Below are 22,115 nucleotides of genomic sequence, written 5' to 3'. Positions count from 1 at the left end.
AAGTGAAAATAACTTTTATTGCAACCTCAATGTCGTTTCTGTGGCGCCAGCCCAGATTCTAGGCGTACCTGTGAATGGAGCAAGAGGCCTGGAGGAGCAGGCTAATTTAGCTTGGCACGGCGCTGTTCCCACATCAAGAGCGCCTCTCTCAGACTGGCAGGACGGCCCAGAAGCTTAGCAGGGAAGGCAAACTGTAGCCATTCACCTCTACAGGTGCTTCTTTCAAACCCTTGTGGGAGGAAAAATGTACTCATGCCTACAAGACGTACACTCCAGAATGTGTCCAAAGATTTGCTTTTCATGGCCGAGTTTCAGTCTCGCTGTCGTTTTAAGTCTGGAAGATTAAAGGTAAACCAAAATACATACGAATCAAATATTTCTGCTGACTTCAGCCAAATAACTGCATGAGTTTTGTTTAAACTTACATGGAATGAAGGAGCGCTTTTTTATAACACTGTTAACACCAACATGATGTATTTAAAGAATCACTGTGGCCTGCAGCGATCCTGGACCATAAAGGCTAACATGTTCTGCAGTTCTTTGTCCTTATTGCGTGTTTGAGCAAAAATGTTGCCCCCTGACAAAAACTTGCCAAAATTTGCCTGCATCTGGTGAAAATGAATTTTGGATATAGTGAGCTCCCCCTCAAAAACAAGCAAACGAATACATTAAGATGAAGACATCACAGTTAAAAATATAGATTGGGTCAAAATCTCTTAACCAATGTTTCGTTGACCTTTGACCTCAGGAAGAGGCAGGTGTTTGAATTTAAGAAAAAAATATTTTCAGAACCGTTCACAGATTTGAACTCCTATGGATTTTGATCTATCTCCTCATAAATCATTGAGCATCATTGGCTACTTGGGAAAAATGTTGGTTTTAAAGTTTGCAGATTCTGACCGGCGTTAGAGTGGCGAGCTCATAATAGTGGCATTACTGTGTTGCTCGCGCATATTTTACCGGACTATTGTGAAAATGTAATACATAAATCCCTGGCTCAAGCTGAACGAAATGATATGACATACGATATGAACATATAAGGAATGTGGAAATCCAAAAATTTACGTTTGCAGATTCTTCTAAAATTTACATAGACCTGTTCACCACCCCCAACCGACCAAAAAAATGGTTGCTTTGGAGTTAAAACCAACACAGAAGCTGCCATTTTGGAAAAAAAAAAACAGCTCTGACCAGGATGGCAGGGGCAGAAGGGGAGAATGAGGGTCCCTAGTCCCTAGTTGCCTCACTTCAAGGACTGAAGTGATCTGAGTCCTACCCAAAATCAGAAAAAAAAAGGGACATTTATACTGGAAATGAATGAGATGTTGTCTCATAAACTCACAAGGACAACTTTATTTAAAAGCACCTTGAAAACAGCACAATTAAGTATCGCAAAAGATAAATGGCACACAAAAGGACTTAAGGTATTTAAGCATCTGATCTGTCTCTGGGAGGCAGTCTACTGGAGATGCGGTTAAGCTGCATTATGAGGTGTTTTTCTTTCATTCTTCCAGACATTTTTCTTTATTCTTTGGGTCTTCTGGGGTTTCTGATGCCTGAGTGTTGATCTGCATTTAGCAGAGGTTTAAAAGTCTGTTATCTATTTGGAAAAGAAAAAGATTTATGCTGCACAGAAGATGAGGATGTGTGACAAGAAGCAGTTTATTTTACCCATCTGTCCTCTTGGATCCGAAGCAGCATTTTGAAATTTAAACCTTTTTTTTGTGTGTTTAAAATCCAGGACTTGCTGTGAACAGGGTCAAGTTTGCATGCTCCTAAACTCCTGTGATTTGTTCTCCCCTATTTTATCTGAATAAAAAGCAGAAGAAGCCTTAAAAATGTCTCACTTCGGCCAGTGTTGTGGTTTGTCTTCCACCTCTTTTTTGAATAGGTCAATCCTGCTGAGTGCCCCCCGCCTGCCTCAGCCAGGTGATCCTGCCAAGAATGCACTCAGCTCCACCTCCCCTTTTGGCCTTTAAGACTAATCAATTAGTCCCGCTGGGCCGCTCCTTTCTTTCCTACTTTCCCACCTGATGAAACAGACGCTGTGTTGTCACATCAGTACCTGTTATTCTCCTTCAAAATAGCTTTTGAAAAGAAGATTTTCTGCTTCTTTCATGAGACTTCTTACATTTATTTGTCTTGAAGTGATGCACTAAGCTTTAGGAGATATTTACCTTCTTTTTTTTAGATCTGCTTGTTTCTGCAAAAATATACATTTTTCAGGGATTTGACTAAACTACTGATACTCTTTAGAGCCTTTTTGTGGTTAATTGTGCTTTACTTCATTTTTTTTCTTAAACAGAATCTTGTGAGACATGATATAATTCACCTTTTGCTTAAATTTCACATAGGGTCACATGGAGATTTGTCTAGTTTTAGTCTGTTGTTTTTATCATGAAGCAGCTGTCATTTCACATCCGTCCTGCAACACAAAACACCCCCTTAAAAAGTCTTTCTTTATGTTACTACCCCTCCCACCAAACACTATGAAAATATTTGATTCATTAAAAATACGATTTAATTTTTTTACTTTCTTAATCTGTCAACACACACATTTTTGTGATAAAAAAACTCATCTTGGAGGTTTTAAAAAGTTATTTAAAATTGAATTTTTACTCTAATACTTCCAAGATCACCACGTTTAAATACCCATCAGTTACATTAAGCCCAATGATGATAGCTCTCATCCGAAATAACAGGATGTGGATGGGAACAGTTTGTCCTCTTCACTTCTTCTTTTGTTCTTTTTATATGAAAAGAAAACTCAAATATATCACAGCAACTGTTTGGCCAAGAATGTGTCTTTAGATGAAGACTCAGTGGAGTTTTGTTTTTGTCAGAAAGTCTGTTTCCTCCTGCGGATGCAGCATTTGAAGAGCGCCTGCAGATTGTCTGTTTCTGTCAGAACTCTGTTGTCTTCTGACAGGATTTTCCAAAAGGGATCTGCTCACCTTTTTATGGTAAAATAAAACAATTTGGCCTGATCTAAACTGAGATGTGCAAGTTTTTTCCCCCTCTACTGCTCCTTAAAATATTTCCAGAAATAAACTTTGACTTAAAGATTAACTAGGCTCACTCCAATTGTCCTTCCCTGTATTTCTTTTTTTTTTTACTTGTCCTGTCCAACAGCTGGGCAAACATATGAGAGCTGAAGGGCGTCTTGTGTTGGACATAATTTACTTTAACAACAGGGGTTATGAATCTTCTGACAAACCAGAGGTATGTCTGAATAAACTCCTTTTGTAATCAAGGCCAAACTTTATTAATTTTAAATCATATTTGAAAATCTTTTTTGTTTGACCGGACGGAAAAGCAAAGGAGGGAGGAAGAGAGAGGGATGTTAGAGAGCCCCCCACTGTCTGTAGGAGAGTGACCACAGAAGGGGGGGGGGGGGGGGGGGCATGACGCAGCATAAAGCAACTAGTTTCTGGATGGTTATACTCATAACGGTGAGGTTCAGATGTAACACACGTCTATAGGGGCGGGGCCTGTCTACACACACTCAAATGTTGTAAACATACCTGTTGGCTCCAAAAATGTTCACATGTCAACATGTACACAGTACAAATATCGTTCACATACTCATACTGCAAAGGTGAGCAAACACCTGTGCTCAAGTGAGTGTTTAGGTTCTTCTAAAAAGGATGATGGAATGTAAAAAGAAGGAGGGACAGTGACCCTCACCAAGACCCCCGCGGCAGCCAGAACCCCCAACAACCGCACGATAGCAGATAGAGAACAACCGCCCCCCGGGCGATCACATCCGCCACCCAGGCCAGGACCAGCAGGACCGCCACAGGGGCCCCCAGAGCCAGAGAGCAGGGAGGCATGGGGGGACAGCAGAGAGTGCTGTTCCAGCCCAAACAGGAGAGCACCCCCTCGGGGACGAGCACCTCACAACCACCCAGGAGTTCTGGGCATCACCCCACACCAACCCCTGATACAAGCCAGGACCCCCCAAGGGAGACCCGCCCCACGCTCCAGGCAACCACCCACCCGGCCCACTGTTGGTCCAGGAGAGAGCAAGGCAGGGGCCAGCCGTCCCCACTCAGGAGGAGGACCCCCAGGGGAAGAGGGGGTCAACAAGAAGTTTTGTATACATGGCACGACCAGGCTCACCCATTGTATTTCTAAATGACCTCTGCTCCTGCAGTGACTATGCTTCAGTCAACCTTTTCCAGACTTCTGCTCCATCTTGAAGAGGCTTAAAGATGCCCAACAAGATGAGCTTTTCCCCCCAGCAATCCCAGTGGTTTTTAATTATGATTATGCCAGTTTTAGCCAAAATCAAAAAAACGTGTATTGTTTTCTAGGATAAAGTTTTTGCAGAGCAGCAGTGGTTAGAAATGTACCTCTGAGTTGTGGGTGGGACTGTTGGTACTTAGTAAGCCTGCCTTTACTCCCCCATCATTCCATCATTCTTTACACATTCCCCTGCTAGCTTACAGCCCCTCACACTCCTAAACATTTACTGGTGCAACAAAAATGGTGAGCAATATTGGAGCCATCCAGCTGTACATTTTTGAGCCAGATTGCAGCTCAGACGATGAAAACCTAAGACATTAACGGATATTTGCATGCAAGCGGATGCAGTGGAATCGAGTACAGAGACATAGCACCTACGTCACAGCTATAAGTTTTTAAACAGCACTACTCGGAAATGCAATTTTAAGCTTAACTTTCTTTATAAATTTACTCCATCATGAGAAAATACCACAAGAACATGATAAAAACACCACTTTCATCAGATTGGGTCTTTAAATAAGATGAAGATGAATAAAAACAATTTTATTCATATCGATTTTTCTTTTCTTGTATTTCTCTTTTAGCTGAAGCAGCCAGAAAAAGCAGCAGCAGCAGCTCACACCTATTTCCAAGCCAATCCGGAACATGTGGAGATGGGTCAGAACCTGGAGCAGTACAAAGACCTGGAGGGGGTCAGGGAACAACACTTTGTGGACCGAGAAGTGCGGCCTCATCAGGTAGGAGGGAAAACCTTAGTCAGTAAAAGTTCTGCGTGAACTTTAACCCGTCAGTCCTGTTGTAGCTGAGCTCTGACAAAAGTCTGTTCTGTGTGGAGGTCTGGCCAAGCTTCTTGATTAGAAAACTTTTGTTTGTTTGCATTTGTGTTATAGAAGAATGTTAGACTCTCCATCTTTCTCATTGTCCCTCTCTTTTCCATGCCAGCGCTCCTTCATGGATGCGGTGAGGTTATACGACAAAGATGATTACGAAGGAGCCATTTCCCTGTTCGAGGAAGCGTTGGTGGAATACTTCAAAGCAGATGTGGCTTGTCGGGCTTTGTGCCAAGGTCCACAGAAGTTTGAGGACCACGATCACCTCAGTTATCGTTACAGCCTGCTTGAAGTTGTTTCAGGTAGGAGAAAAAAAGTAGAAAGGAAATGGAATCTATAAATGTACTTTCACAATAAACCAATATCCTCTGTAATTAACAGTTCATTGCTTTTATAAACAGGCTTGTAGGTTTTCCTGTGCTGCTTCATGCAAAAATCCTAAAGGATATTTTCGTTCTTAGCAATTTGTAAAACAGTTTCCTGCAATTTTATTGGGATAGAAATAATTATCCAGTGAAGTCAATTATAGCAAAAAAAAACATTTTTGTTTAGTTGGTTTGCAGAGGGTCTCATGACCTCCATAGGACATTCTATTGACACCACACAGAGTCATTTGAGCTGTGGGATGGTTCCACCAGCTCAAACTCTGGATCACCTCTGTCCATTCTTTGAAACTGATTACACTTCATTTCCTGAAATCATTTTTTATCCCGGCTCAAGTTTACGTGGTGGTAAAATGTTTTGTTGCACTTTTACGGATACAGATGCGAGCAGAACATTTCTGCTGTAATCTTTGGTCACAAGAAAACCACAAACGAGCAGGAAAGACACCCACAAGGTTTTAATTTCCATGTGGTTTGCCACCACAGCAGCAGAGTTATTCCACTTCTACATCATAAAGAAAGTTCTGGACCCGCCAATTTTAACCGCACCTTAGACATTTAGGGCCCCTTGGTGTGGAGGGTGAGGGGACATCACTGTGAGTAATCAGGAGATGTCCCCTTAGTGCCCTACTCGCCAATTTTAACTGCACCCCCCTTAGTACACACACCCCTCCCCCTTCAATATATACATTCAAACATAAACACACACACATGCACACAAACACCCTCTCAAACACCCATACACGCACACACATTTTACAAGGAAGGTGGGACCTGGGTCCATCTGTCCCCTACCCCGTCCCTGGTGGGGGGTGTGGGCCCCTTGGCGATGGCGGCCGTGTCCCTTGGGTGCCGGCTCCCTGGGCCCGGCGGTGCTCTCTCCGCACGGTGGGGGGGTTCATATTACACCTGAGCCGGGGGTGTTCGTGTCCCTGGGGGGTGGGTCCTGGTCCTTGCCCCTGGGCGCTGGGCCCCGCCAAACTTCCAACATGGCCGAGCCTGGTCGGGCCATATTTATAACATCCCTTATGGGCCGCCCTTTTTTCCCCGGGGTTCCCCCCTCCTGGGCGGGGGCGGCGGGCCCCTGCCTTGCTCCTACCTGGACCAACCGTGGGCCGGGTGGGTGGCTGCCTGGAGTGCGGAGCGGGTCTCCCTTGGGGGGTCCTGGCTCGTACCTGGGGTCGGGGCGGGGGGATGCCCGGAACTCCTGGGTGGTGGTGGGGTGCTCGTCTGGGGCTGTGGGCGTCCCTCTCCGGTGGGGCCCTGCGTTGGGCTCTTCCGGCGCGGCGGGGGGCTGCTTTCCTGGCTGGGCTGGGGCGGCGCTCTCTTTCCCTCTGCGCCTCCCTGCTCTCTGGCTCTGGGGGCCTCGCGGCGGTCCTGCTGGCCCTGGCCTGGGTGGCGGTCTTGGTCGCCCGGGGGGCGGTTGTTCCCTGCCTGTTCCCGTGTGGCGCTGGGGGAATTCCAACCGGGGGACAGTCTACCAGCTGTCCCCAACTTACCCCCTTCCTTATATAACCTCATATTAGGGTGAGGGGGTGGGGGGTTTAGCCTGCGATGCGCCTTGGGGGGGGGCTACTTGGGAGTGGCCCCCCTCCTATGGTTGCCTTATGGAGTGGGCCCCCCCTCTTTCGGTTTTATTTGCACCTTAGACACGTAGGGTCCTTGGTAGGGGGGGTGCTTGGACATCACTGCCAGCAAGCAGCAGATGTCCTCCTGGCACCCTACCCGCCAATTTTAACCGCACCTTAGACATTTAGGGCCCCTTGGTGTGGAGGGTGAGGGGACATCACTGTGAGTAATCAGGAGATGTCCCCTTAGTGCCCTACTCGCCAATTTTAACTGCACCCCCCTTAGTACACACACCCCTCCCCCTTCAATATATACATTCAAACATAAACACACACACATGCACACAAACACCCTCTCAAACACCCATACACGCACACACATTTTACAAGGAAGGTGGGACCTGGGTCCATCTGTCCCCTACCCCGTCCCTGGTGGGGGGTGTGGGCCCCTTGGCGATGGCGGCCGTGTCCCTTGGGTGCCGGCTCCCTGGGCCCGGCGGTGCTCTCTCCGCACGGTGGGGGGGTTCATATTACACCTGAGCCGGGGGTGTTCGTGTCCCTGGGGGGTGGGTCCTGGTCCTTGCCCCTGGGCGCTGGGCCCCGCCAAACTTCCAACATGGCCGAGCCTGGTCGGGCCATATTTATAACATCCCTTATGGGCCGCCCTTTTTTCCCCGGGGTTCCCCCCTCCTGGGCGGGGGCGGCGGGCCCCTGCCTTGCTCCTACCTGGACCAACCGTGGGCCGGGTGGGTGGCTGCCTGGAGTGCGGAGCGGGTCTCCCTTGGGGGGTCCTGGCTCGTACCTGGGGTCGGGGCGGGGGGATGCCCGGAACTCCTGGGTGGTGGTGGGGTGCTCGTCTGGGGCTGTGGGCGTCCCTCTCCGGTGGGGCCCTGCGTTGGGCTCTTCCGGCGCGGCGGGGGGCTGCTTTCCTGGCTGGGCTGGGGCGGCGCTCTCTTTCCCTCTGCGCCTCCCTGCTCTCTGGCTCTGGGGGCCTCGCGGCGGTCCTGCTGGCCCTGGCCTGGGTGGCGGTCTTGGTCGCCCGGGGGGCGGTTGTTCCCTGCCTGTTCCCGTGTGGCGCTGGGGGAATTCCGGCTGCCGCTGCTGCTGCGGCGGGGGTATGGGTGTGGGGGTGGCTGGGCGCTCCTCCTCCTTCTTTTCACATTCCACCATCCATTTTAGAAGAACATAAACACTCACCTGAGCACAGGTGTTAGCTCACCTTTGCACTAATAGTTTGCATGATTGAATGAATGAAAGATTTCACACTAGTTGGTTTAAAGGCATAAGTATGCGTTCGTGAACACTATCTGTTTTGTGTGCATGTTGACATGTGGACATTTCTGCGGCTAGCAGGTGTGTTGATAATATTTGAGTGTGTGTGAACAGGCCCCGCCCTTTTTGTACTACATTTGAACCGTACCGTAACGATAAACAACCAGTAAACCTGCCTGCTCTATGCTGCTTCATGGTCTTACCCCCCTTCCCCTCCTATTATCACCCTCCTACCCCCCCCTCTCTCTAACGTCCCTCTCTCTTGTTCCCCTCTTTCCTTTTCCGTCCGGTCCAACACCAAAGATTTTCAAACATGATTGAAATTAATAAAGTTTGGCCTCAATTACAAAAGGGGTTTATTCAGACATACCTTTGGTTTGTCTGAAGATGAATAACCCCTCTTGTTAGAATAAAATATGTCCAACACAAGAGGCCCTCAGCTTTCATCTGTTTGCCTAGCTGTTGGACAGGACAAGTTAAAAAAAAAAAAAAAAAAAAGTTCTGGACAGAAATACAATGATTTATTTGTCAATTTTCCTTTTTTGTGTTACCCGCACTGTTCTATACTGTGAGCATGACCTGAATTACAATATTGATTTAGTTGAAAAACAACTAAAACTTAAAACTTAGGATGGCTCACATGTGTAGCCCCGTTGTCTCTTAGGTTTGCTTCATTGTTCTCATACCTTCTACAAGGGTCCAGGAGCTCAAACCAAACCAGAAGTAAAGCCGGACTGCAGTCCGTTTACAGCTGCACTAATCTGTAACATTTTCAGCCAAAACAACTTTATTTCTCATTTAAACCCAGGTACAGTTCTGTGGACTTATTTATAAAGAAACATGATGGTATTTCATTTGCCAACTAGGAGTTATTTTCCACCGATCTTCAAAGAAATAGCAAAAGATTGAGATGTTTTTTGTTTTTTTTAAATAATAGCCTTCAAACTCACTTTCTCTGTCATTGCTTCAGACTGTAATTTTTGTTCACCTGACACTTTAACCCTGAAGAACGCAACAACAATTTTCTTGGGGCTTTTGTAGTTAAATGTGGGTATTGTTTGTTCTTTTTGGGAACCAGCAGCCAAAATAAATAAAAACATAAAAATAGAGGACTAAATTTGACCCCCTGGGTTCTCCAGGTCTCAATCTGTGAATGGATTTAAAAGTCCATGTTGCTCGGTAACAGTCCCAAAACATCACAGCTCTTGAGAAGATCTGCATGGAACAATGGACCGAAATAGCAGCTACAGTGTATTAAAACCTGGTGAATTCCCTTAGGAAACATTTGACTTATGTCATTCTTAACCAGGAGTAAAATATAAAATATTGAGGTGAACTTTATTATTGACCAAATCCTTCTTTTCTGCACCATAAAACAAATAAATGATTTAAATATCGACATGTTTTCTTGGATTCATTTTTAATTCTTTCTCACTTGAAGTGTATCTCTGATGAACATTACAAATCTCTCATTTTGCCACACTTTGCAGAATTAGTGACAGTTTTTGCCCAAATATTGACTGAACAGTATAGAATCTTTTACCAATTCTTGTATAAAACTCAGTTGTCATAGTTTTGGCCGTTTCCACATGAAAGCATTTGCCAGTAAAGCTAAAAATTTAGGGAATTTGTCAAACACTAACCTTTGTGTTCGTTACCGTCTACTTTTTACATGTGTCCAAACTAACATGAAGCCATTTTATGACAGATCACTTCACTCAGGTGCTCCACTGTGAACATGAATGCGTTCGAGACCTCGCCACCCGACCTGGCCGTCTCTCCCCCATGGAGAACTACCTGCCACTGCACTACGACTACCTCCAGTTTGCCTATTTCAAGGGTTTGTTATTCCGTCTTCATGTTTTTCATATTTCTAGAGTCAGAACCAGCCTGCCTCATCTTGACAGTTAGGTTTTTTGTCGAGCATGACGGCTTTAGAGTAAATACAAAGACGAACTCATGTGTAGATAGATTACTCACCTATTGACATGCATGCTCACGCAAGCTGCCGTGGTGACCACAAAGAGCTGCTGGCATGCAGGCTGAGTCTGAGGCAGACCCCACCCAGCCAGAGTTTGGGCATTACCTGGTGTTCTGCGGGTTACTGCATACGTCTTTCATTAAAGGTCACCATGACTTCAAAACTTCTACATCAGTCAAGGGCTGAAATAGTAACTGGTGGAGCTCCACCCATGACTTCCGTGCTGCACAAGGATGATGTTTCATGGCCTGCGGTGCTCCAGCTGTCACCTTTGCGCAACAATGAAGTCCATCAGGGACTGTTTTTTATGCTAATGTAACTGAAGCAAATCCGTTCCTTAAAAATGGTTTTTCAGGATTTCTTTTTAAGGTATCATTGCTTCACAGTTCTGTATATTTTGCAAATAATCATATTGTAAGAGCAAAACATCTGGAGCATCAGCAGTGCTGCTAATTGTGGTCTTCTTTTTGTTGCTCTGCGTGCTTATTTTTCTTTTTTTTTGCTTTCTCTTATTTTTAGATGAATCTGCTAACATGCAACAGCATTCTCATATGTTCAGTTCAAATGTAGCTGAAGGGAAAAGTATGTTTGTGTTTCATAAATAAACCGCATTGGTAGATCTGTTCAAATCCCAGGTAAATCCCAGCAATACTTGTGTTTCACTCTGTCGAAAATTATCCTGTTTTAATTACAATTTGTATGTTTGTGTGTGTTCTCATTTGTTATTATTGAAAAAAAATCCTTTCTTTCAACTTTGTGAAGATGGACAGTTTGTTAGGGTTGTGGTTTGAATGTTTCAAATCGAAATGTTTCCAAGTCAAATATCCTGCTGTTTCAATTTTGCAGCAGCTGTGGTGTTTGTGTCTTAAGCTGGCTGTGCATTTTTGTCAGGCTTCAGAGTACTGCAGTACTAAACATATGTATAGCATTAGGAAGAAAAGTCTCTGAAGTGCGGCGTCTTTCCTTCTTTGTGCAGTTGACAGGCTGGAGGACGCGCTGCAGAGCGCTTTGACCTACCTTTTGTTCCATGACGGCGAGGAGTTCATGACTGAAAACGTAGTTTTCTACAGGGAGGTGCTTGGACAGGATGGGGAGCCACGAGAGGTCAGTCCGTACTCTACCTTAACTGTGCAGAGTTTGGTTTGGTGCATTAGTCGCTGCTAGTTACATTAACAATTTTCTAATATTTAAAGACTCACTCCATTGAAAATGGTGTTTTTAACATGTTCTTGTAGCATTCTTCTCATAATGAAGGACATGTATAAAAGGATTTAGAGATTGAAACTGCGTTTTGAGTATTTCTTTACTCAAATTGTGATGACTTGCTTTTGGCTAAAAACTGCATAATCATAATTAAAAAATGATTTTACAATAGATGAAAAGATAGTTGGAGTGGGGCTTTAATGGTTTCTACAGCAAGAGTGTTTGTTAAATAAAAATTAGGAGCAAAAAAATAATTAAAAAAAAACAATATCTTGTTAAATAAAACTGGTTTGTCGTTCAGATGAGATGCAGAATTTCTGGAACTTTATTTGCTCCTGCATCCACAAACACTGAATTAAAGCTGCTTTTCCCCTTTGATTCACTGGAAACTGTCTTTCATGCACATCTAAACGGAAGACGGATAAAAGATTATGATTTCATAGAAAAAGGGAGCACAGAAAGGTTGGGGAGAGAAACTGTTGGACTGGAAACAAGAAGCCGTGTTGATGTTTTTCTTGGACGCGCGTGGAGCCTGCCGCAGAAGTTTCCTCAGAATATGTTCTTTTCATTTGGACATGTTCTCAATCCAGTTCCAACTGTTTGGCACATTTCGTAAGCCCATTATCTGTTCAGATAAGCCCCTTATTTTTATGAGCGACCACAATTTGAGCTAAAAAAAAAAAATTAGTGAATCCTCTCAAGCTGGTCATAATCCTCCTCTGCTCTGGTCAGTTGTTTTGAAACTGAATTCCCAAACAGGCTGTCTCTTGGAAAGTCTGTTATTCATTAGAACAGTTTCCATTCCCCCGTGTATGAATGTGAGATAAAGAGCCTGAAAGGCAACATGTTTACATCTTTCCGGTAAATGCTTACATTCCTGGAGCTGTTTGGTGTGTCCAGCTCTGAGCTTACAGCCATAACTGGCCTCCAGGCCACCTCCTGTCTGCTCTGGAACGCTTCTCCTCCTCCTCCTCCTCCTCCTCCTCCTCCTCCTCCTCCTCCTCCTCCTCCTCCTCCTCCTCCTCCTCTTCCTCCTCCTCCTCCTCCTCACCAGGGCCTAACCCAACCTGTCCCTGCTGCCAAATAGCCTTTCAGGAACTCGGAAGGAGCAGGAAAAGTGGGGTCAGAGGTTCTGTGGAAACCTCTTTAACAACTGCGCTTCTAGTAATTTGAAGGATGATGGAAAATAAAAATGCTGCGGCCTGCTCGGGTTTCCAAGCAGAGTGGAGCCATTGCCGCTTCACTTTCCTCAGGAACTTAATAACTAAACAGTCAGCTGGTTTTCACTGCCTGTCATTATTGCATTTTTCAGTAAATATATTTTGGATAAATATTTAAAACTGTCTGGTGTCTAGACATCATTTTCAATATCCACAGTGATGTATTCCTGAAAGCATGCGAAACGCCTTGAAAGTTTTCTGCATCCAGATATATGCTCAGCCCAGCAGCCTTTGATTCTTTACAGTATTTTATATCTCTATACGTTTGTTAGCGAGGTTGTGCTAAAGCTACATGCTGAAAGTTGTTGGAGCAGCGATTAATCGACAAAAAACCTGCCCAGTTTAAAACCACTTTCTTCAGACCTACCTTTACCAAAGTCTAAGGGTGCATTCAGACTGGACACATTTGGTTCCCTTAAAGTGAACCAGAGTGCCACGAGTCGTTCTTTTGTTGCTTTGCTTAGTCCTCTTAGAGGCAGTCTGAACACACACCAAACGCGAGGTTCAGGGCGCGGTGCGGACCTACGGACTTTTCCAGTCTAATTACTCCCTTTAATTTCAACCAAAAAAAGATTAAGAGGTTAAGTCTAGAGAGAAGCTAACATAGTCTGAAGAACTGTCCTGTTGGGTAAAACAAATGAAAATATGACACATAAATGTTTTTCGTTGATCATTTAATGAAAACAGTTGTTCAAATGTATGAACTTCTCATAAATATATTATTTGTGTGTCTTTTAAAAGTAAAACCAAGCTATGCTGTTTTTTTGTTAATAACATGTTATTTACCACAGTTCCTCGTTTGTATGGATGTGTGTGTGTGCACGTGTGTGCATGTGTGTTTCTCCGCAGGACGCGGCACGATACCTGAGGAGGCACAAACAGGAGCTGGAGCTGCTTCTGATTGGCAGCCAGATAATGGGTGCAGATTTCACTGAAGCAGTAAGTTCATGGACTTAAACAGCCTGTTTTACTGTTCTATTGAAAAAAAAATACCATAAACCTCACATGTCATTTTAAAAACGGTGACCCTTTAATTCTCAGTTAGCTAAAAATGGTCGGGTTTGCTGTTTAACTGGTGGTTAGCGGTAAACCGTGTCACTGATGTGGAGCGGATCTCCAGCGGGGAGTGTAGCATCCAAAACCTGCAGCTGGCTGAGCCCACAGCATAGGGGGGACAGGTGCGTGGCCCTGCAGAAAGGGCCCTACTGTCTGCCTGAACAACACTGCCACCTGCTGGTCACACCTTGAAACGTCACATTTCTAAATACATTTTTTCCAACAACTTTATGGTACTTTTTTGCCCCTTTTTTGTTGCTAAAATAGATTGAAATCAATCAAGCAAGAAATAAAACCTGCTGCTGATGTCTCTAAATATCATATTGCTATGTCCATGACTGCTGTTATTGCTTTTTGTCCTGAAAACCAAAAATGTTTCCTTTTGCTTTTCATGCAGAATTACTGGAGTAGCACAGGTGGAAGAAATGACCTTAACAGGTGTGTAAAATGAATAATAATGCATGCATTATTTGTTAAATTTATATACATTTAAATGTTTATAAGCAGTCTTGATATAGCAAAAGATGTCCATGCAAATATGCACAAACAGTAATTTTAAGCAATAGAAGAAATGGAGAAAATGACAGGACAAACTTTGGTACTTTTACCGTTATGTTGTTGTTTTCCCGTCACACAAAGACCAACAATGTTGCTCAACTGTTCCATCCTATCGTGGTTATCACACCTTAGGACAAACGCACTATCTGCTCTGTCTCAGGATTCCCTCGAGCACTGACGGCTGGATGGAGTACGTTCCCATCTCAGGGAAGAAAATCGCTGCTCCACAGCAGCTCAAAGAAGGTAACCGTGGGCCATGATGCTGCTTCCAGAGATAAACGAGAATTATACACAAAGAGGTGGCAAGGACTTCCAGCTTGTGCTGCGCCGACTGTAAATGCTTTGGTATGATCCTTGTAGGTGGCCCTTTGGTTTTTGAGGGTGTGCAGCTTGTGCAGAACTCAGGGGACTTGAACGGGACTCAGCGGGTTCTGCTTGATCACATTATATCTGAGCAGGACTGTGCAGAGCTCAGAAGCCTGGCTCAGGTAAGGGCATTCTACACCTGGGATGAGGAGCTAAGCTGAGGGGAAAAAAACAGATTTTGGGCTTTTGCTGTTTAGGAATATCTGTCAAAAAACATATTTGTGGGTTTTACCTTCAGGCGGTTACCATGGCAGGAGATGGTTACAAAGGAAGGACATCCCCACACACGCCCAATGAGAAGTTTGAGGGAGCAACTGTGCTCAAGACTTTACAGGTGCACCAACTTTTCTCCAGAGGAGGAGCTCTCCTTGTTACAGGAGATGCACTCACCCTTTTAAAGACCCACTCCGCTCATCTTTTGACCTGTTTTAAAAGTGTTCCTAGTGTTTTTTTGGGTGATCATTATGCCGTTTTTAGCCAAAATTCAAAAAACTATTTTGTTTTCTAGGACATTTTGTGCAAAGTAGCAGTAGTTCATTAGAAATTTGCCTCTTAGTTGTGTGTGTGGGAGAGTGGGCGCAGAGTAATCCCACCCCCCTTCCCATCACCCCAAACTAAGAGCTTATAGCAGGGAACTTGTGGTTCGCACAGCATATTTTGTATGTCACAAATAGTTTTTTTCCCAGCTGGATTTTTGTCTGCTCCTCACAACATTTTGAATAAAGAAATACTCAGAAAATGTAATTTTTACCAAATTTTCTTTACATATGACCTCCATTATCAGAGACATACTTCAAGAAAACGTTCAAAGCACAATTTTCGTTGGAATGGGTCTTTAATGGGGACATAATACTCAGACCTAAAATCATTTCTTGTGCGCTAAGGAGTGTGCTTTTCTTCTTTTCTCAGTATGGTTACGAAGGCAGGGTGCCTATGAAGAGCGCTCGCCTCTTTTACAACGTCAGCGAACGAGCCCGACGAATTATAGAGTCCTACTTCATGCTGAACTCCACCCTGCACTTCTCCTACACACACCTAGTGTGTCGGACAGCCATCACAGGTAACTGCTGCATGGACACGAGCCCTTATGATATTCCCAGTGATCCTTCACCCAAAGTCTGAACCGTTTTGAGATCTATTTTTGGAGTTAAGCACAAACTACAGATGTAAAATCATCCTGATATATCTGATTTTTAAAAGAAAAGAAGATAACAAATCTGTTGTTGAAAATTGACTTTGTCTGCCTCTTATTTTTGTCTTCATCAGTTGAAATGTCTTTTTACTGGAAATTAGTGAATACATTTACTGTAAACCTTTTAACAAATGTATCCACTCACGCAAATTCCTCATAGACATTTCTTTTTACCCATGTTAAATGATGTAGATATGAAATACTGAAATAGAAACCTAACAATATTTAAATGTATGTAAATTTGGATAAATATTGGGTGAAACTTAGTACCGTTATTGTAGCATATTAGGAATTATTAATTATAATCAATAATGATATAATTATAAATTGGCCTCTAAGTTGTGGGCAGGACAGAAAGGAACAGAACAACCCCGCCCCCCTTCCCTTCTTAGTTGCAGGGAGTGGAACAGGGAGCTTATGGCCTACAAATACGCCCTTTTTTTTTCAAATGGCCTTTTTTTAACCGCTCCTAATCAAAGCAATGTGAATCAAGGAATACACAAAAATTTCATTTTAAGCTTAATTTCTTTATGCTTGTCGGATAAAAAACTACAAAAACATGTTAAAAACAACAACAAAAAAAGATTTTTATTAGCGTGGGTCTTTATTTACCTCCAATGTCACACTACTGTATAATTATAAATGCATAATTATAAATGTTCACAGGTTAAATAGCAGCTTTAAGCTCTAACTATACATCTATTTACATACTTTACTATTTAAACACACCTTTTTTTCAGATTGTATAAGCTGCATCAAGTATATTATGCCTACTTAAGACCGTCCACTTGATTATTTCCAAAATGTGCTAAACTTGTGTGTGTACAGTAAACCCTTGTTTTTCGCGGGGGTTACGTTCCAGAAAGAACCCGTGATAGGCAAAATCCGTGAAGTAGAAACCTCTATTTTTTTTTACAATTATTATACAATTAAATACTCTATTATACATTGAAAAGAAAGAACAAACCATTTTACAGGCTCAAGCATTTGTTTCACTAATCAAAGTACTTTAAAACGTTTTTTTTCAACAAATAACTTCTGTACTGTACTGTCAAATAATAATTTTAATCATCAATGTGAACAGAAGGCTTCAAATCGCGGAGATTAGCCCCGCCCACCGCGACCCGAGTAATTGGATTAAACGGGAGGAAATTTTAAATGATGATTAAAAAAAATACAAAGTACAGTTGGACAAATAGTGACTCAGGTGTATTTACTGCTCTTGAGACTGAACCGCTGCATCGCTCTGCAGTGTTTTCTTCTTTTAAAGCCCGCGGTGCAGCTGTGTTTGTTCAGGAGAAGAACATAGTGATAGGCAGTTGTTGTCGCTCTTTTTTCTTCATTGAAAAAAGATCATTATACACCGACATGCCACCATCAAGAGAATTTGCACGTACATAATATAAATTTGACAAGCTGTTATACGTACGTGTACATATTAAACTGCAACGTTATTGACGCACAGGTAGAGAAGAAGCAGAGTGGCTTTATAGCCAATCAGAATGCAGAACACAATGCATCATGCAAATCCGTGAAGTAGCGAAACCGTGAAAAGTAAACCGTGTTATAGCGAGGGATCACTGTATATAAAAAAATTAACTGCTTCACACACATACTATAGAAAATATTTGTCCAACAGTCTCTTAGAATTTTTCTTTAAATTTCTTTATTCATTTATCTTTTACGTTTTTATGTTCTTAGGGCAGCAAGATCACAGAAATGACCTGAGCCATCCCATCCATGCAGACAACTGTCTGCTGGACCCCGATGCCCACGAGTGCTGGAAGGAACCACCAGCATACACCTACAGGGACTACAGGTACCACTTTGTGTCATACATTTTTTATGTAGCATCTGTCTGAGTAAAATATTCATATCCCGTGCTCTGTAAAATGCATATTTTTCCTCTTTTAGTGCACTGTTATACCTAAATGGAGATTTTGATGGAGGAGAGTTCATATTCACAAAAATCGATGCCAAAACAGTAACGGTGAGATGTTTCCTCAAGAAAACTGTGTGCATTTTAGCGTAAAAGACTGCAGTTATGGTTATCTGCACATCTTACAGATGTCTAAAAAACTATATCTCTTAAGGAATTAGGTAATTGAAACTTATTCTGAGAATAAAAGGTTTTAACAAAGACTGTTTGGACACTCAAAAAATACTTTCTCCCTCAGAAAACTATAAAACACTCTATCATCCTCTTTAGGCATCAGTGAAGCCCAAATGTGGCAGGATGGTGGGTTTCTCGTCAGGAGGGGAGAATCCGCACGGTGTGAAGGCCGTCACCAGTGGACAGAGGTGTGCTGTGGCTCTGTGGTTCACGCTGGACCCACTCTTCCGGGAACTGGTAAACCATGTGACTGTACCTTAATTCTGACCATGTTTAGGAGTTCAATACTAAATGTTGATGAATAGATTTATTAACGATCATCAGAATTTTGTCCAATTATTGAGTCAGAAGTCCTCTCCCAGTGATGTTTCCAAAATTTATAGCAAAAATTTTAATAAAGCACATTTAAGTTATCAAAACTTTATTTTGAAAATCTAATATCAATAAATAAAATCAATAAACACATTTTAAAATATCACCTTTTATTTTTTCATTAAGAACTGCTTTTTGTTAGATTGTCAAGATTTCCTCATTTTATTATAAGAAGGACCCATTAAAAAACTTACATTTAAAAAAAATGAGTGATGTAAAAACTGTTTATCCTAACAAATATGATTTTAATGGAAATTTCAAAATAAGTTGAGCATTATTTTAATCATATTTAAATTGATTGTTTTGGCAGTGATACCCAATCACAAATTCTTTCTAATAATCAAGGCAACAGAGTTTATCAATGCAGTTGCTGCATTAATTTCCCATATTTTACTCATATTCTGTCCTTTTTCCCTCATTTTCTTTCTCCTTTAGGAGAGACTTCAGGCTGATGAGGTGATCCAGGCTTTGGACAAACAGTCTGTGTTGAGTCAAAGCTTCAGCATCAACCCTAGAGATGAACTTTAGAAGAAGAAAAAGCATCATTTTTTACTAAAATCCCTCCAATATTTTAACTATTTATTGAGTGAGCTTGGAAAAAGGAATATTACTATTTTTGTATTGTTTGAAGAGCAGATCAGTGATACTCTGCTTTCTGTTGCCTATTTGATATTTTGACGTTTTTGACTTTTACAGCTGTTATTCTGAAAGTTTACATTTTACGACTTTGGCTTATGACTTTTTTTTTTTACATCCATCCATTTCTATCCATCCATTCAGAAACATGTTCAATGAATTTCCTACTTTTGGAGATCAGAAACCTAAAGATCATCTTCATAAATGTTATGTTGCCATAACTTACATGAACGTTTTCCTGATTTTACATTTCTGTGGCAGTAAGAATATCTGTCAAAACTCTATGGAGCACTGTGTTGTTGTTTTGTTTGTTTTATTTTAGGTTTTTAGATTTGAAAAAGCACTCGTTTAAATACCTTAGGGAAAAATGTTTTTTTTTTCTTCGAAATTATAAATGTTTCCTTCACTCATGTCCACTGTGAATGTGTGTTTATAACCTGATCTTATTTATGTGTTTTAAAGGTAGTGCCTGTCTGAATTCAAATGTATGATTAACTTTTTTTTCTTTCTAAAAAAGATGCCGGTTGTTCCTGTTTCAAGGAACATGTATTTTTACGGGCTTTCTTCTGTTTTGTTTGGATGCAGATGATAGGCAAAGTCGTGCACTGTAAATCTCATGGATGCATAGATAAGTTACTTTGTTTTTCTGAAAGAAACTGAAATGCTAACTGAATATATATATATATATATATATATATATATATATATATATATATATATATATATATATATATATATATATATATATATATATATATTTGTTTTAGGTTGGCTACTAATGTGCATTTAATATAAAATGATGAATGTTGCAGGTCGTTAAATGTATGTGTGCAGCCTGATCAATTTTGCAGAATAAAAGCTCATTTCAATTGGAAAATATCCTTATTTATTTATTAAGGAGAAATGTTTATTTATTTAAACATAAAGATCTAGAATTCTTAAGTTTGTGTGACACAAAGTCAAACAATCAGATAACAGACAGCTCTAACATTTCATACCTACATATGTGAATGTGTGTGAATGGGGAGACTCTAAATTCCACAAGATTGTTTACAAGAGAACTGAACTCCTGGCTCTGAGGAAAAGTAAGGTTGGAATAAGGTATGACATTCCCAAAGAGCTGAGAAGGAGATACAGAGGGAGCAGAGCCGGCGCAAAGTTAAAACGCTCATCAAAAAGGAGATACAAGCCACCAGTTCCCTCTGAGATTGTGGGCAGTGTAAGCGCCTTACCAAATAATGCAGTTGACCCTTTCGTGTTGGTTGGGAGTCAAAGAAACTCCTGAGAGTGCTGGTTAGTGTGCTGACAGAGACTTGGCTAACAGCTAACACGCCTTAAATCAATGTAGCGCTACCCAAATTCTCAATGGTACGAGCTGACAGAAACACCGGCTGTTACCGATAATCAATAAAGTAATGATCAATTTATCAGTCTCTCGACCATAGGCCATTCATACCCTTTGAGGGACTTAACCACGACAAAGAAATAATGAAATCTCAACGACGTCCTGTGAATATTTATAGAAAAAATGATTTTAAACAAGCAGGAAGTCCTGGATGTAAGAGCAGATTATTGAAAAGCGATCAGCATTAGCAAAACGGACATGAGCATTCAACTAGCAAACTAGAAATAAGACAAAAGAAAACAAAATATACAGAACGGAAATGAGAATTACTTTAAGTGTGTGTATGAAAATGTGTTTAAGGGATGAGTTTGAGGATGGATCCTCAAAGGGGATTAAAATTGGGGCACAATTGTTACACTAGCACAAATTAATTTCATCTTCACTCTGACCACAAGCAGTGACTGAATGAGTGAAGCTGCACTCCTCACCAAACTGTCTGGAGATGTGTTCAATCCGTGGAGAATGGGTGGAAATGTCCCGTTACCAGCAGGATGCTTTAGGAATTGGGCTTTGTGCCCAGATCTTCAGCCAGGTGTAGGAGTGATGAAGGTTTCTTCTCAAAGGAAACCTGCTGGTTTTGCTCAGTTCAGTCACTTTGGCTTCTGGGGTGGTGGAGTAACGTCTTTCCTCAAAGTTTGTGTTCAAACATTGTAAGTGTAAAACGGTTTCCAAATAACAGTATTAAAAATTTAAAATGGTGGGAGTGGTCTATGAAATTGGCTGGAGACTAAAATGTTGAAAAAGAAGAAGGAAAAACCCTTGTGCTATCCTATGACCCCACCCTTTCATTGACGTGTTTTCCCTACCATGACAAAGGTGGATAAAGGTGGAAAGATTTCATGTAATCCATGGACACCAGTGAAGATCACAAATCATTGAAGATAAAGGTTCAGAGCACTGTCTAGTGGGTCTAGATGACCCAACTCCCAACGTTAAAGTGCCTAGGATAGCACAAGGGTTATAACAAAATAATAATAATTGATACTTCAGTCAATGGGAAAATTCTTCTCCACATTTGACCCATCCCCTGGGGGAGTGATGAGCTGCAGCTGAACCGCACTCGGGAGGCAGAAGCGTTTAGGGTCTTACCTAGTGATGTTAATTGCTAGCCATTGATGTGGTAATTGCCCCCAGTACCATTGCTCTTTCCCCTCCGGGAATTGAACCCTGGATTCCTGCATGGTAGCCTCTCACCTTACCAACCGAGCTACCCAGCCGCTTCAAAGAGACACATGAAAATGAAGAGCCCAAATATCTACATAAACTGTAGTACATCTAAGTGTGCAAGATGTGCTGTGCATCTCAAAAATGATATCCTTAAAAACTTGTTTTGGTGACCCAAAAGTTGTTTTTTCGGAAAAGAATGTCACCAAAAATGTGCTAAAAGTATAAACAGACATCCAGGAAAATGAGGTCAGCTAAGGGATGCTAAGTGCTCTGATCTTTACGGGGAACGGCTGTGCTTGTAGATGTAGATGTTTTTGCTTCCCAAACCACCACAGACTGCAAACTTTACGCCAGACCTCGAGCAGCATGGGTTCTGTTTCCACCTTCAGAGTCTGGAACATGGCTTTTCTACAGAAACACAAAGTTGATCTTCATCTGAAAAGACTTTGGACCACTTCTGACGTTGTTTCTGGATGAAGCCTGCCACCTGGACACATCTGTGTGGCATTTCTCTGCTGACCACTTCTTATGACTGTGGTTACCGT

The 22,115-nt window shown here is 42.2% G+C and overlaps 1 protein-coding gene across 1 annotated transcript in view; it reads left to right on the top strand.

Moving 5' to 3' along the window:
* Nucleotides 1-19,671, top strand: part of p3h2 (prolyl 3-hydroxylase 2) — a 53,510-nt gene extending 33,839 nt beyond the window's left edge. Inside the window, exons 2-15 of the mRNA XM_011473865.3 lie at nt 4,833-4,985; nt 5,191-5,380; nt 10,010-10,141; nt 11,259-11,386; nt 13,555-13,644; nt 14,159-14,199; nt 14,480-14,562; nt 14,680-14,807; nt 14,924-15,019; nt 15,595-15,745; nt 17,579-17,696; nt 17,792-17,867; nt 18,087-18,227; nt 18,798-19,671. Of these exons, the coding sequence (XP_011472167.2) occupies nt 4,833-4,985; nt 5,191-5,380; nt 10,010-10,141; nt 11,259-11,386; nt 13,555-13,644; nt 14,159-14,199; nt 14,480-14,562; nt 14,680-14,807; nt 14,924-15,019; nt 15,595-15,745; nt 17,579-17,696; nt 17,792-17,867; nt 18,087-18,227; nt 18,798-18,890 (1,620 nt within the window). The 3' untranslated portion in view covers nt 18,891-19,671. The remainder of the gene's footprint in view (nt 1-4,832; nt 4,986-5,190; nt 5,381-10,009; nt 10,142-11,258; nt 11,387-13,554; nt 13,645-14,158; nt 14,200-14,479; nt 14,563-14,679; nt 14,808-14,923; nt 15,020-15,594; nt 15,746-17,578; nt 17,697-17,791; nt 17,868-18,086; nt 18,228-18,797) is intronic.
* Nucleotides 19,672-22,115: the final 2,444 nt, after the last annotated feature.

Source organism: Oryzias latipes, chromosome 4 (genome assembly GCF_002234675.1).
Source record: "Oryzias latipes chromosome 4, ASM223467v1".
Lineage (NCBI taxonomy): Eukaryota > Metazoa > Chordata > Actinopteri > Beloniformes > Adrianichthyidae > Oryzias > Oryzias latipes.
Note: the sequence above shows the minus strand (reverse complement) of the source record. Positions and strands in the feature narration are given on the sequence as shown.